General features: G+C 37.9%; 1 protein-coding gene across 1 annotated transcript in view; it reads right to left on the reverse strand.

Annotated features, from left to right (window-relative positions):
* Window positions 1-13949: 13949 nt before the first annotated feature.
* Window positions 13950-15898, reverse strand: part of LOC128663776 (uncharacterized) — a 51849-nt gene continuing 49900 nt past the window's right edge. Inside the window, exon 6 of the mRNA XM_053718273.1 lies at window positions 13950-15520. Coding sequence (XP_053574248.1) covers window positions 14529-15520 — 992 coding nt within the window. The 3' untranslated portion in view covers window positions 13950-14528. The remainder of the gene's footprint in view (window positions 15521-15898) is intronic.

Here is a 15898-nt window from a genome sequence, read left to right on the forward strand (position 1 = left end):
AATTGCACGTTAAAAATATCATGCATACAAAATAGCAGTATTTAATCTAGTTAAAAATATCTTAATTAAAGGGATATGCTAATGCAAAAATCACATGATTTAATATGTTAGAGTGTGTAATGTTTGCATTACTGACCTTATCTTATTATGGGGTCAATTGCAGTCCTTTAGAAAAATGTATCTAATAATTTTCTACAGAAAATCTCCATTAAAATCTATGGGGATTTTTGGAGATAAATGAATTGTTACGTTTTCCAAAGGACGGGAATCAACCTTTTTGTTTATTTTTATTTCTATTGTCAAACTTGCTTTGTTCCCTTTGTATCCATAGTTGAAGATTAAAGCAACACAGGTTGATAGTAGTTTAAGGGTGTGCAAGTGTATTTAGCATTCTATGGCAGCAATGTTTGCAACTATGTATAACATTGCTAAAAACATTGTTGCAAACACTACTGCCAGATGGTTTAAGACACGTGCATGCTCTTGAGCTCACCTAGGATTACTCTTTAACAAAGGATACCAAGTGAACAAAGCAAACTAGTTAATAGAAGTACATTTTTTAAATGCATGCTCTGTATGAATCATAAACATTTAATTTTACTGCTCCTTTAAAATATATTTCCATTTATACGCTCAGTAGTTTTTATTAAAATGATCTTCTTACATAAAACCCTGTTATAAGATGACCACTCTAACAAGAAAGTCTTCTCCCTTCCCTGATCTGGATCTATGAGTAGTGCCATTTTATACAGAGATCACTATTAGAATTGATGGGGATTTTTGTAGATAAATCATTTGATACGTTTTTTTATCGATGTGCAGCGGACATGATCTGCTATATCGGATCATATCCGCTCGCACCATAGTAAATAGGCCCCTTAGTATCAATTGTATGCTTTTAGAAAAAGAACATTAATTTAAAAAAAAAAAAAACTAAAGGGCATTTTGAAATGCCCTTTTCTTTAAATAAAAGAAAGAAAAAAATGAATACAATGTCCCTTAAAGCTGAAAATTCAATTTAAAATATCTGAAACAAGTGAAAAAATAATTCAAGCAACCAGAAATAAAACTAAAGCATTAAGTTATATACAAATGCATAGCAACAAAAAATAAGAAAAAGGAAATTAAATAAAAATAAATGACAGTAATGCTTATAATTGAAAGCATTAAGGACGCTTTAAAAAAAAAAAGCAATGTGGGAGAGTTCCATTGGGCGGCACAACATCTGCCGGTTTGTCTGCCTGAGACTACAGAGAACATAGAACCTTACATACTTTCTAAACCAGAAGGCATATTTTCTAGCAGACATTTTTCTTGATATAATGGTGGACTTTTGTGTCTGATGCCCATTTTTGCTTGTCATATTTCTTCCAGTTTAAATCTCAATATGAAGAACTGCACTGATCCTGTTATCATGATGTGCTTAAAGGGACACTTAGGTTAAATTACATTTTCATGATTCAGATACAGCATGTAATTTTAAACAACTTTCCAATTTACTTCCATTAAAAAAAAATGTGCACAGTCTTTTATATTTACAATTTTTGAGTCACCAGTTCCTACTGAGCATGTGCAAGAATTCACAGACTATATGTATATGCATTTGTGATTGGCTGATTGCTATCACATGGTACAAGAGGAGTGTAAATATACATAACTTTGAAATTTGTTATAAAAAAATCTACTATTCATTTGAAGTTCAGACTAAGTGCTATTGCATTGTCTTGTTATCTTGCATTTGTTGATTATGCAAATCTAATGTGTTGACTGGTCCTTCTTCTGGATCATTTATTTTCTCACCCCTTTGTGATGAGGTGTGGGTTGCTGGGCAATCTAGATAGTCAGTGGCAAGTACTTCCAAAAGGAGCAATGCCAAAACATAATCTGACACTACCTTTTCCTTTAATGACAGGTGCTTTAAAGGGACATTAAACACTTTGAGATGGTAATATAAAATGATAAATCATATATATATATATATATATATATATATATATATATATATATATATATATACTCTGCAATATACTTTCACTATTTATTTTGTCCCCTTTCCTGTAATTCCATTCTAAAATTGTGAGCTTTTCAGTTTCTGTTAGAAATGAAAGTGCAGAACACCTTATATTCCACACATCCATTGGCTGCACCTTCTAGTGACCTATTTATAACTGCCCCTAATTGGCCACAGCAGAAAAGATAACCTAAGTTGTTTTATAGACACTTAAACTTTACACTTATTTTTATCAATATTTAAATAGCTAATGAAACCTTAAAAAATACATCTACATGTTATTCTCACACTAATCTTTTCTTTGAATGCATCATTCTACCTAGCATTTATTTAGTATTTAATGTCCCTTTAATGACCCCCTTACAATTCCATGCCGTACCCTGCCCATAGTACCATCAAATGTAACCTCTAGTTTAATCTCCCTGGACATGACTGGTCTCCCTGGGACATATGTGGAGATAGAGGAATCCTGCATGATGGTGTTGGAGGTGTTTGCCCCTGGTCAGCTCTAGGTCTTGATGGATAGCGTTGCACTCTAGGCTATTGATGTGGCAAACTGTTTACTTATCTGTATATATGTACATGGTAAAACCTCCTGTTTCCAAGCCGTCATGGTGAAGCCGAGACCTGACTGAAGTAGGTAAGCGGCTGTTATAACATCTTTATACAATCTCTGTTTCAGTCTCCCCAGCTGCAACACATGGAGAAATCCCAGCTGGAGCAGATACTTTGAAGTGATATCATAAATTAAGGAAGATGTATTTGTTTTCCTATTAGTTTTCTGTACACTTTAATCCAGAAAAATGGAATCCAGACTCAATTAGGAAAGTACAAAATCCTTTATTAGTACCTTAACATGGGTATAGGGACAATGTTCCAGGCCACTTATTGGCCCTTAGTTATGCCAGCTGACTTGAAATATGTGGGTTGAAAACATTGTTTTATGCAAACAATAGAGCAATAACATATGCCTGGGGTAAGAAAATCTACTACCAAATCAGGACCCCATTTTTTTGAAAAGCCAATAAGCTAAGAATGTTTTTACATTTTTAAATGCTTAAAAAAAATCAAAAGAAGAATAATTTTACGACATGCTACATATATGTCAAATTTAAAATTTACAGATAAAGTTTTATTGGAACACAGCCATTCATTTGTTTTTCACTCTGCAGTGGCAGAGTTGGGTATATGGGACAGAGTACTACGTAGAGCTCCAATGGATTTGGTGAACTGCAATATACATTGACACAATATTTCTAACAACTTATAGGAAAGCAACAGGCCTGAAAATCAGAAAATGTCAAACAGAATCTCATCACAGCAGAATTTCTTCAGAAAGATTAAAAAAAAAAATCAGATAAAGCTACAGCCAAAGTAAGTTTCTGAGTGACTGATTTGTTTGAATTTGGTCATTTGCTTGTTGTAGATATACCTACATAATATCCTTTATTTTGCCTCTTGGTTAGGAAAGTCTAAAATATTTACTGTTTGGCCCCTTACTGAAAAAGTTTGCTTATCCCTAACATATATGCACTTTTTGCATTTTTGTATCCCTTTAATCTCTTATGACTATGGTTAGGGATGGGAGAATGTTTTGCAACATTTGAAAAAATGAAATGAACTTTAAAACGTTTGTTTGTTCGTTTAGGATTTCGAATGTTTGTACAACATTCGATTAATGTAATGGTATTTCTAGTGCTTTCAATAAATGCAATATTCAATTTTGATTTTTTTTTAATAATTCAATTTGAATTATGCAATATTTGAATTCGAAAAATTTGAATCAATATATTTGTAATAGTATTTCTAATGCTTTCTTTAAATGTAATATTTGAATTTATGCAATGTTCAAAATAGAAACATTCAAATTGATATATTTGTATCTATTACTGTTTGTATCAATTTACTAAATTCCCTACCACATGAACTATTGAACATCTGAATAGTATTTTAAATTTTGAATGTGGATATTCAATCTAATTATGAACATTCGAAAACTAAAGTAACATTCTACAATAGGAAATAACATTTGATTACCGAAATTTAATAGATTTTAATTCTAATCAACATCCAATTGTCCAAAATGAATGTCCACAAGACTATTCATTCTAGCAAATGAATTACACTTTCAGCACATTTGCCCATCCCTAACCTAATAATGATAAAAACGGCTAGATTATGTGTGTTCATGGTCTATTCTTTGTTTGGACAAGATTGTCACTCATTCTGCATGTCCTAATAATTTTAATTATTCAAAATTCTAGATAGCGTTTTAGCAATTGCTGTATTTTATTTCACAATCCCAAATGATAGTTCTATATATGGGCATAAATATAAATGAAGCCGTAGAAAGATGAGTAAATGAGGCAAAATTTATGTGAATTAGACTAAAAAAATGAAAGGGCTATTATAAACACATAAAATGTTTCAAAATTTGAAGTATAACATTATTGTAATATACATTTTTTGCTGTCTTTTCCTGCAAAATACATCTGAAGAATGTGTTTGTTCTTCTTTCTCCCAGGGATGCTTGGGTTCACACTAGATATGTGCATATGGAGGTTTTCGGATACCTCAGAATGCGGAAGGCAGCGGCTGTTCATGCCGTTTGGCTATTTTCTGAGCCAAATGTATTCTTGTGAAACTGCAACACACTTAGATTTGGATTTGCACTGAACCTAATGTGTTGCAGTTTCACAAGAATAAATTCTGCTCTGTAAATACACTTACCTAGTTCATACTGTTATCTACTTTTCTTTCAACTAGTGTTTCCACCCCCCCCCCCATCCTCATCTTGTTTCTATAGTGACTTGTTCTCTTAAAGGAATATTAACCCAAATTTTTGCCTTTCATGATTCAGATAGAGCATGTGTTTTTAAGCAACTTTTTAATTTACTCATGTCAATTTTTTTTCCATTCTCTTGCTATCTTTATTTAAAAAGCTGGAATTTAAAGCTTAGGAGCCAACCTTTTTTAAGTTCAGTACCCTGGATAGTGCTTGCTTATTGGTGGCTACATTTAGTAAACCGATTAGCAAGCATAACCCTGGTTCTCCAGCAAAAATGGGACGGCTCTTAAGCTTTATATTCCTTCTTTTTAAATAAAGATAGCAAGAGAACGAAGAAACATTGCTATTAGGAGTAAATGAGAAAGTTGCTTAAAATTGCATGCTCTAACCAAATCACTAAATAAAACATTTGGGTTTAGTGTCCCTTTAAGGTGGATTATAAGATTTCCATCAATAAACATGATAGGAAAAACATTTTTCCCATATAAATATAGATTTATTAATAAGCTATTAGATAGAGATTAGAAAGGAATATATGTCTGTTTAAATACCCATTTAATAAATTATTAATTAATAAGGCTGAGTCAGAGCAGATTAGTAGAAGGAACTGCTTTGTCATTCTGCTCTGAAGCACACACAAAGTGTGCCGTACTAACAGGATAGGAGTTTGAAGTAACTAACAGACCGCTAAAAAATGTGACCGAAGAGAGCGGTATACAGATGACAGCTAGCACTTACAAGAGAGACCACCGGTGTAAGGATTTATTACCTTATTGAAGGAAATTGTGTATACTGTGACAAGGATCTCTTGTCTTACAGCTGAGGAAACTGTTCAGCGGCATATGAATGTCGGACTCCCCACAGGATATATTAACTATAAGGATATATGAACTTTTGTTAGAAGTGCTTTTTAAACTGATTTTATTTTTGTTTTGTGTGAATAAATGTATTTTTGATTCAGCCGGATACTATATTATATATTAGGCTATTTGAATAGTGCTACAGATAAGGGTCTTTCTTGGTACTTGTGACCAGATTTTTTGTGGTACAGATATGAAGATACATGAAAAAGAAGTCTACAATTTTTGTTTAATGTCTGTTTAAAGGGACATTAAACATTGAAAACAATTTCCTTTGATGCTAAATATGAAATGGTAACCACTGTTTTCATGTATTGAATTACGTTAACAGAATTATATAGAAGTTCCATAATATTTTAAAACATAATAGTCTTTGTGGCCCTTCACCTTTGTCAGCAATCTGGGTGCTTACTCATATTACAATTTGTGGGCCTTCACCTTTACCAGCAATCTGGGTGCTAACTCATAAACACAGTCACATTTATAAACAGAACTCACAGTAATATTTCAAATATATTGTCTTATTTATTTCAGGGATCATCCTGTCTACTTCTTTAAAACAAGTGACAATACTGTGCTTTACTAGTGTACAAACAATAGTAACTACAGCTGCAACCTTAGTAAGTTGGTGCCCGTGGCAACCAGGGATACTGCAATGTCCCTCAATGTAGATACACTTATAATTAGTCCACAGCACCTTCACCTTTTATGCTATCTTTATTGCGGACAATAAAATACAGTGCAACATTTTGGGGTGATCCCCTTAATCATGCATAAACTACACATACACTGAAAGTGTCCTTTAAACTTATTTTCTTCCCACTCTCACCAAACCTTGATGTCTACCACCATCTAGTGGACATATAATGAATTACAACAACATTTAAAAACATTTTTTTCATATACTATAACTATTAAAGATATCTTACTTCAATTTCATTTTATATCATCTAAGGTCCTTTTCCCTATAACCGTTGTATAGTTACTTATTTTCTTGTCATCACTACATAATACTACAAAAAAACTGTTAAATCATAATCTCTATTGAGACCTTTTGGAACCAGATTCTAATCTATGTATCCAAAGAGTTTCCTTTTGTTTCAAAAGCCTTTTTCTATCCATCCCATTTCGTTAGGGCTGTACATGGTCTATTGTTTGCCACCTCATCTGGTGTCCACTTTTTAAAAAAAGTGGCTTGACAAAGGAGCTTACTGATTTTTGCATCTAATGTTTGAGCTATGCTGGCTCATTCTATCCCTATCTTTTCTTGTTGTTTCCCCAATATAAGTAAGGGAACACAGACATTTAATTAAATAGATCACATACATTGATTCACATGTGTAATACCCATTGATCTTATATTCCTTAACACTATGGGGGTGGTAGAAATTAGCACTCTTTATAATGGAACTGCAGCTCATACAATTTCAACAGGGATACAACGATGTTTTCTTTATCTTATATATGTTTGTACTACATTTGTGTTTCATACTTTGCAGCTGATATAACAAGGCATTGGAAACACATTAAGGGAAAAACAATGTTACAGTATACTGTCCCTTTAAATACTATGCATAATTGATGGTAAAATTATATGTGATTCTTTGTGAAGTCCCTATGTGTGTAACATCAAAAAAATAATGCAATACAATATGTTTTTATACATATATTTTTTGCCCAAGGAGTTTGACTTGGTATTGGGAAAAAGTTACTAGTCCACACAATTTTAAAGATTTAAAAAAATAAAAACACAATTACTTATCTTACTTGTCCGGGACTAGTGGGAATTTCCGGCCATGCATATAAAAAACAGAATTTATGTTTACCTGATAAATTACTTTCTCCAACGGTGTGTCCGGTCCACGGCGTCATCCTTACTTGTGGGATATTCTCTTCCCCAACAGGAAATGGCAAAGAGCCCAGCAAAGCTGGTCACATGATCCCTCCTAGGCTCCGCCTACCCCAGTCATTCGACCGACGTTAAGGAGGAATATTTGCATAGGAGAAACCATATGGTACCGTGGTGACTGTAGTTAAAGAAAATAAATTATCAGACCTGATTAAAAAAACCAGGGCGGGCCGTGGACCGGACACACCGTTGGAGAAAGTAATTTATCAGGTAAACATAAATTCTGTTTTCTCCAACATAGGTGTGTCCGGTCCACGGCGTCATCCTTACTTGTGGGAACCAATACCAAAGCTTTAGGACACGGATGAAGGGAGGGAGCAAATCAGGTCACCTAAATGGAAGGCACCACGGCTTGCAAAACCTTTCTCCCAAAAATAGCCTCAGAAGAAGCAAAAGTATCAAACTTGTAAAATTTGGTAAAAGTGTGCAGTGAAGACCAAGTCGCTGCCCTACATATCTGATCAACAGAAGCCTCGTTCTTGAAGGCCCATGTGGAAGCCACAGCCCTAGTGGAATGAGCCGTGATTCTTTCGGGAGGCTGCCGTCCGGCAGTCTCGTAAGCCAATCTGATGATGCTTTTAATCCAAAAAGAGAGAGAGGTAGAAGTTGCTTTTTGACCTCTCCTTTTACCGGAATAAACAACAAACAAGGAAGATGTTTGTCTAAAATCCTTTGTAGCATCTAAATAGAATTTTAGAGCGCGAACAACATCCAGATTGTGCAACAAACGTTCCTTCTTTGACACTGGTTTCGGACACAGAGAAGGTACGATAATCTCCTGGTTAATGTTTTTGTTAGAAACAACTTTTGGAAGAAAACCAGGTTTAGTACGTAAAACCACCTTATCTGCATGGAACACCAGATAAGGAGGAGAACACTGCAGAGCAGATAATTCTGAAACTCTTCTAGCAGAAGAAATCGCAACTAAAAACAAAACTTTCCAAGATAATAACTTAATATCAACGGAATGTAGGGGTTCAAACGGAACCCCCTGAAGAACTGAAAGAACTAAGTTGAGACTCCAAGGAGGAGTCAAAGGTTTGTAAACAGGCTTAATTCTAACCAGAGCCTGAACAAAGGCTTGAACATCTGGCACAGCTGCCAGCTTTTTGTGAAGTAACACAGACAAGGCAGAAATCTGTCCCTTCAGGGAACTAGCAGATAAACCTTTTTCCAATCCTTCTTGAAGGAAGGATAGAATCTTAGGAATCTTAACCTTGTCCCAAGGGAATCCTTTAGATTCACACCAACAGATATATTTTTTCCAAATTTTGTGGTAAATCTTTCTAGTTACAGGCTTTCTGGCCTGAACAAGAGTATCGATAACAGAATCTGAGAACCCTCGCTTCGATAAGATCAAGCGTTCAATCTCCAAGCAGTCAGCTGGAGTGAAACCAGATTCGGATGTTCGAACGGACCCTGAACAAGAAGGTCTCGTCTCAAAGGTAGCTTCCAAGGTGGAGCCGATGACATATTCACCAGATCTGCATACCAAGTCCTGCGTGGCCACGCAGGAGCTATCAAGATCACCGACGCCCTCTCCTGATTGATCCTGGCTACCAGCCTGGGGATGAGAGGAAATGGCGGGAACACATAAGCTAGTTGGAAGGTCCGAGGTGCCACTAGTGCATCCACTAGAGCCGCCTTGGGATCCCTGGATCTGGACCCGTAGCAAGGAACTTTGAAGTTCTGACGAGAGGCCATCAGATCCATGTCTGGAATGCCCCACAGCTGAGTGACTTGGGCAAAGATTTCCGGATGGAGTTCCCACTCCCCCGGATGCAATGTCTGACGACTCAGAAAATCCGCTTCCCAATTTTCCACTCCTGGGATGTGGATAGCAGACAGGTGGCAGGAGTGAGACTCCGCCCATAGAATGATTTTGGTCACCTCTTCCATCGCTAGGGAACTCCTTGTTCCCCCCTGATGGTTGATGTACGCAACAGTTGTCATGTTGTCTGATTGAAACCGTATGAACTTGGCCCTCGCTAGCTGAGGCCAAGCCTTGAGAGCATTGAATATCGCTCTCAGTTCCAGAATATTTATCGGTAGAAGAGATTCTTCCCGAGACCAAAGACCCTGAGCTTTCAGGGATCCCCAGACCGCGCCCCAGCCCATCAGACTGGCGTCGGTCGTGACGATGACCCACTCCGGTCTGCGGAATGTCATCCCTTGTGACAGGTTGTCCAGGGACAGCCACCAACGGAGTGAGTCTCTGGTCCTCTGATTTACTTGTATCTTCGGAGACAAGTCTGTATAGTCCCCATTCCACTGACTGAGCATGCACAGTTGTAATGGTCTTAGATGAATGCGCGCAAAAGGAACTATGTCCATTGCCGCTACCATCAAACCGATCACTTCCATGCACTGCGCTATGGAAGGAAGAGGAACGGAATGAAGTATCCGACAAGAGTCTAGAAGTTTTGTTTTTCTGGCCTCTGTCAGAAAAATCCTCATTTCTAAGGAGTCTATTATTGTTCCCAAGAAGGGAACCCTTGTTGACGGAGATAGAGAACTCTTTTCCACGTTCACTTTCCATCCGTGAGATCTGAGAAAGGCCAGGACAATGTCCGTGTGAGCCTTTGCTTGAGGAAGGGACGACGCTTGAATCAGAATGTCGTCCAAGTAAGGTACTACAGCAATGCCCCTTGGTCTTAGCACAGCTAGAAGGGACCCTAGTACCTTTGTGAAAATCCTTGGAGCAGTGGCTAATCCGAAAGGAAGCGCCACGAACTGGTAATGCTTGTCCAGGAATGCGAACCTTAGGAACCGATGATGTTCCTTGTGGATAGGAATATGTAGATACGCATCCTTTAAATCCACCGTGGTCATGAATTGACCTTCCTGGATGGAAGGAAGAATAGTTCGAATGGTTTCCATCTTGAACGATGGAACCTTGAGAAACTTGTTTAAGATCTTGAGATCTAAGATTGGTCTGAACGTTCCCTCTTTTTTGGGAACTATGAACAGATTGGAGTAGAACCCCATCCCTTGTTCTCTTAATGGAACAGGATGAATCACTCCCATTTTTAACAGGTCTTCTACACAATGTAAGAATGCCTGTCTTTTTATGTGGTCTGAAGACAACTGAGACCTGTGGAACCTCCCCCTTGGGGGAAGCCCCTTGAATTCCAGAAGATAACCTTGGGAGACTATTTCTAGCGCCCAAGGATCCAGAACATCTCTTGCCCAAGCCTGAGCGAAGAGAGAGAGTCTGCCCCCCACCAGATCCGGTCCCGGATCGGGGGCCAACATTTCATGCTGTCTTGGTAGCAGTGGCAGGTTTCTTGGCCTGCTTTCCCTTGTTCCAGCCTTGCATTGGTCTCCAAGCTGGCTTGGCTTGAGAAGTATTACCCTCTTGCTTAGAGGACGTAGCACTTTGGGCTGGTCCGTTTCTCCGAAAGGGACGAAAATTAGGTTTATTTTTTGCCTTGAAAGGCCGATCCTGAGGAAGGGCGTGGCCCTTACCCCCAGTGATATCAGAGATAATCTCTTTCAAGTCAGGGCCAAACAGTGTTTTCCCCTTGAAAGGAATGTTAAGTAGCTTGTTCTTGGAAGACGCATCAGCTGACCAAGATTTCAACCAAAGCGCTCTGCGCGCCACAATAGCAAACCCTGAATTCTTAGCCGCTAACCTAGCCAATTGCAAAGTGGCGTCTAGGGTGAAAGAATTAGCCAATTTGAGAGCATTGATTCTGTCCATAATCTCCTCATAAGGGGGAGAATCACTATCGACCGCCTTAATCAGCTCATCGAACCAGAAACATGCGGCTGTAGCTACAGGGACAATGCATGAAATAGGTTGTAGAAGGTAACCCTGCTGAACAAACATCTTTTTAAGTAAACCTTCTAATTTCTTATCCATAGGATCTTTAAAAGCACAACTATCCTCTATGGGTATAGTGGTGCGTTTGTTTAAAGTGGAAACCGCTCCCTCGACCTTGGGGACTGTCTGCCATAAGTCCTTTCTGGGGTCGACCATAGGAAACAATTTTTTAAATATGGGGGGAGGGACGAAAGGAATACCGGGCCTTTCCCATTCTTTATTAACAATGTCCGCCACCCGCTTGGGTATAGGAAAAGCTTCTGGGAGTCCCGGGACCTCTAGGAACTTGTCCATTTTACATAGTTTCTCTGGGATGACCAACTTGTCACAATCATCCAGAGTGGATAATACCTCCTTGAGCAGAATGCGGAGATGTTCCAATTTAAATTTAAACGTAATCACATCAGGTTCAGCTTGTTGAGAAATGTTCCCTGAATCAGTAATTTCTCCCTCAGACAAAACCTCCCTGGCCCCATCAGACTGGGTTAGGGGCCCTTCAGAACCATTATTATCAGCGTCGTCATGCTCTTCAGTATCTAAAACAGAGCAGTCACGCTTACGCTGGTAAGTGTTCATTTTGGCTAAAATGTTTTTGACAGAATTATCCATTACAGCCGTTAATTGTTGCATAGTAAGGAGTATTGGCGCGCTAGATGTACTAGGGGCCTCCTGAGTGGGCAAGACTCGTGTAGACGAAGGAGGGAATGATGCAGTACCATGCTTACTCCCCTCACTTGAGGAATCATCTTGGGCATCATTGTCATTGTCACATAAATCACATTTATTTAAATGAATAGGAATCCTGGCTTCCCCACATTCAGAACACAGTCTATCTGGTAGTTCAGACATGTTAAACAGGCATAAACTTGATAACAAAGTACAAAAAACGTTTTAAAATAAAACCGTTACTGTCACTTTAAATTTTAAACTGAACACACTTTATTACTGCAATTGCGAAAAAACATGAAGGAATTGTTCAAAATTCACCAAATTTTCACCACAGTGTCTTAAAGCCTTAAAAGTATTGCACACCAAATTTGGAAGCTTTAACCCTTAAAATAACGGAACCGGAGCCGTTTTTAACTTTAACCCCTTTACAGTCCCTGGTATCTGCTTTGCTGAGACCCAACCAAGCCCAAAGGGGAATACGATACCAAATGACGCCTTCAGAAAGTCTTTTCTAAGTATCAGAGCTCCTCTCACATGCGACTGCATGTCATGCCTCTCAAAAACAAGTGCGCAACACCGGCGCGAAAATGAGGCTCTGCCTATGATTTGGGAAAGCCCCTAAATAATAAGGAGTCTAAAACAGTGCCTGCCGATATTATTATATCAAAATACCCAGATAAAATGATTCCTCAAGGCTAAATATGTGTTAATAATGAATCGATTTAGCCCAGAAAAAGTCTACAGTCTTAATAAGCCCTTGTGAAGCCCTTATTTACGATCTTTATAAACATGGCTTACCGGATCCCATAGGGAAAATGACAGCTTCCAGCATTACATCGTCTTGTTAGAATGTGTCATACCTCAAGCAGCAAGAGACTGCTCACTGTTCCCCCAACTGAAGTTAATTGCTCTCAACAGTCCTGTGTGGAACAGCCATGGATTTTAGTGACGGTTGCTAAAATCATTTTCCTCATACAAACAGAAATCTTCATCTCTTTTCTGTTTCTGAGTAAATAGTACATACCAGCACTATTTTAAAATAACAAACTCTTGATTGAATAATAAAAACTACAGTTAAACACTAAAAAACTCTAAGCCATCTCCGTGGAGATGTTGCCTGTACAACGGCAAAGAGAATGACTGGGGTAGGCGGAGCCTAGGAGGGATCATGTGACCAGCTTTGCTGGGCTCTTTGCCATTTCCTGTTGGGGAAGAGAATATCCCACAAGTAAGGATGACGCCGTGGACCGGACACACCTATGTTGGAGAAAGACATGATTTAGTGAACATTTCTACTGGGTCATTTTTGACTGAATTACACAAGGTTTTTCAGAGCGCACATCTAATACAAATGAAATAAAGTGTGTTTCCGCCTGTACAACAGTTTTAGTAATCACATACATTATGTGCATATTAAAAACAGCTGTGGAAGTGGAGACACACTTTATTTAATTTGTATTAGATGTGCGCTTTGAAAAACCTTGTGTAATTCTATCAAAAATGACTGTAGAAATGTCAAAAAAGCATGTTTAACTACGCAGGCATGCATCTACGTAGCCGATTTAATAAATGTGAGGATAAATTTAGATTTGCTACCTCAATTTGTGCATGCTTCTAATTACATCATCTCATTCCACACATTCTTTTCAAACACATGTGGAGTGCGATTACGTAATTGTGCGCATGGATATTGAGGTAGAAAATCTGGACGAGGGAGCAACTTTCGACAGAACACCGGGACCAGCCCCCCTCAGAGTTTAACTCGCTATAGACACCTACAATATTGTGCCTCAATTTCTTATTGTTGTGAAATTGTGCTGTCAAGAGCAAACATTGTTGATTTGCAACATGAGAGTTTAGTTATTAGATTACATTCATGACAGCAACCTTTTTAATTTCATTTTAATATAATACAATTAAAATAAATCAAATTATTCAGCTTTCGCTATCAAAATATAAACAATTCAAAGACAATAAGACAACTCTTTAAATACACTGATATTACTTCTGGTCCTTTGAAGGGACATATTATTAAAAATGTTTCTATAATGTCTATGAAAGAGCATCAGTTAAATGTGTTAAAATATATTTGGCATGAACAAGGTTAAGTAAAAGCTATTTTACGTGAATATTTGTGTACAACTGAGTCCTGGAACTCTAAAACTCATTAGCTGATAGGGACAACTCAAAAAAGAAAAATAAACATCTATCTTATTAAAAAAAACAAATTCAAACAATCTATTTTAAATGGAATGGAGAAACTATTTGAGTATTCTATCTGTTTAGTTGAGAATGATAAAACAAATTTTTAGTTGTATGCATCATATTGTATTCTATATGTTTTAGGTAATATTTATTTTTCTTGATATACATTTCTTATAGAAAGAAAAAGGTTTTTACTTCTTCTACATAAAACTCTTTTCTAAGACTACCACTCTAAAAAAAGAAAATCTTCTCCACTCCCCTCATATGGTGCTAGGAGTAGAACTATTCAGATCTGTATCTTTATCATGGGATGACAACTGTCCATATGACATTATTTTGAACTCATCTGTGTTAATGATTTCAAACTTTACGCTTCTGTATAACGAGGGGTCAGATTTCCGGAACGTGTGACATGCCTCATAAAGCTTGTCTAGCACAGGTGGCAAAGGTTCAAAACCACCCATTTCAGCAAGCCAGCGATTATACTCCCATTGTCTTTTTTCCATGCGGTGCAGATATTTGGCTGGCAGCCCTGCCTTCAAGTAGTTGTTCAGTTCTTCTTTGGATTCAAAACTCATTTGCTCTGATGGTGGTAACTTACATTTCCCCTCAAGAGCAGAGAGAAAGACTAGTGCCTGGCAGTGAAATAGTGGAAAGGGAACCACTATCTTGCAGGCACCAATAAAGCACATGGTGGGGTACCGGGCATGGAAAAGGTGCTTATATAATGGTGGTAGGTGACCATGTCCATTATCAGGCAACAAAAGCTTGTCATCTTCTAGTAACCCTAAAATAGCCATCTCAGGTTTCAACAGACATTCGGTTTTGTTATATGATGTCTCAGATTCCTGAAACCCATTTGTCTCAAGTCCCTGTTCAGATTCCAAAGGAGATCTGATTCCTTTCAGACTCTCATTAATCCCTTCTAGGATTCTCTGCATCTCCTCATACACCAGAAATGGATAGTGATATTTGTAACCAGTGCAGTATATCAGGGTGTCTGCCTTAAGATGGGTCCCATCCTCACAGATTAGAATATGAGGCGTGGCACGGACCACTGGAGGAGCAAAAGCCATATTGTCTGGCAAGGTCCAATTAAACGGTGGGCCCTTGTGGCTCAAAGTGACCTGTTTCGCATAGGGGGCAAGTTCTGTCGCAATGTCCACCCCTGAAGGACCTGCACCTAAAACAACTACAGATGAGGAAGAGAAGGCCTCTGGGTAGCGGTAAAAATGGCTGTGTAAAACTCTTCCTAGAGAAAGAGGAAGTGAGATGTTATTGCTGACATAGTTCCCAATAGCACGTTAAAGAAATGTCCTAGTGTAAAAATAAAATGCTCTATTTTGTTAGAACATTTATTTTTATACAAACTCCCTTTTAACTATGTGCTTAAAAGGATTAACTGCTTTATTATTATTATCAGGTATTTGTAGAGCGCCAACAGATTCCACAGCACTAACGTGGTAAAAGTTGAACTCCTGGAACACCCCCTCTCTGCACCAGATGAGGATATACCCAGTTTTTGAAGTATATGCATGTATGTCTATTCTTATTTGCTCCCAAGCTCTATCCTCATCTGGAGTGGCGTATAAGCACAACTTTAACTATGTGTTTAACCCCCTTAAAGGGG

This window comes from Bombina bombina, chromosome 6 (genome assembly GCF_027579735.1).
Source record: "Bombina bombina isolate aBomBom1 chromosome 6, aBomBom1.pri, whole genome shotgun sequence".
Lineage (NCBI taxonomy): Eukaryota > Metazoa > Chordata > Amphibia > Anura > Bombinatoridae > Bombina > Bombina bombina.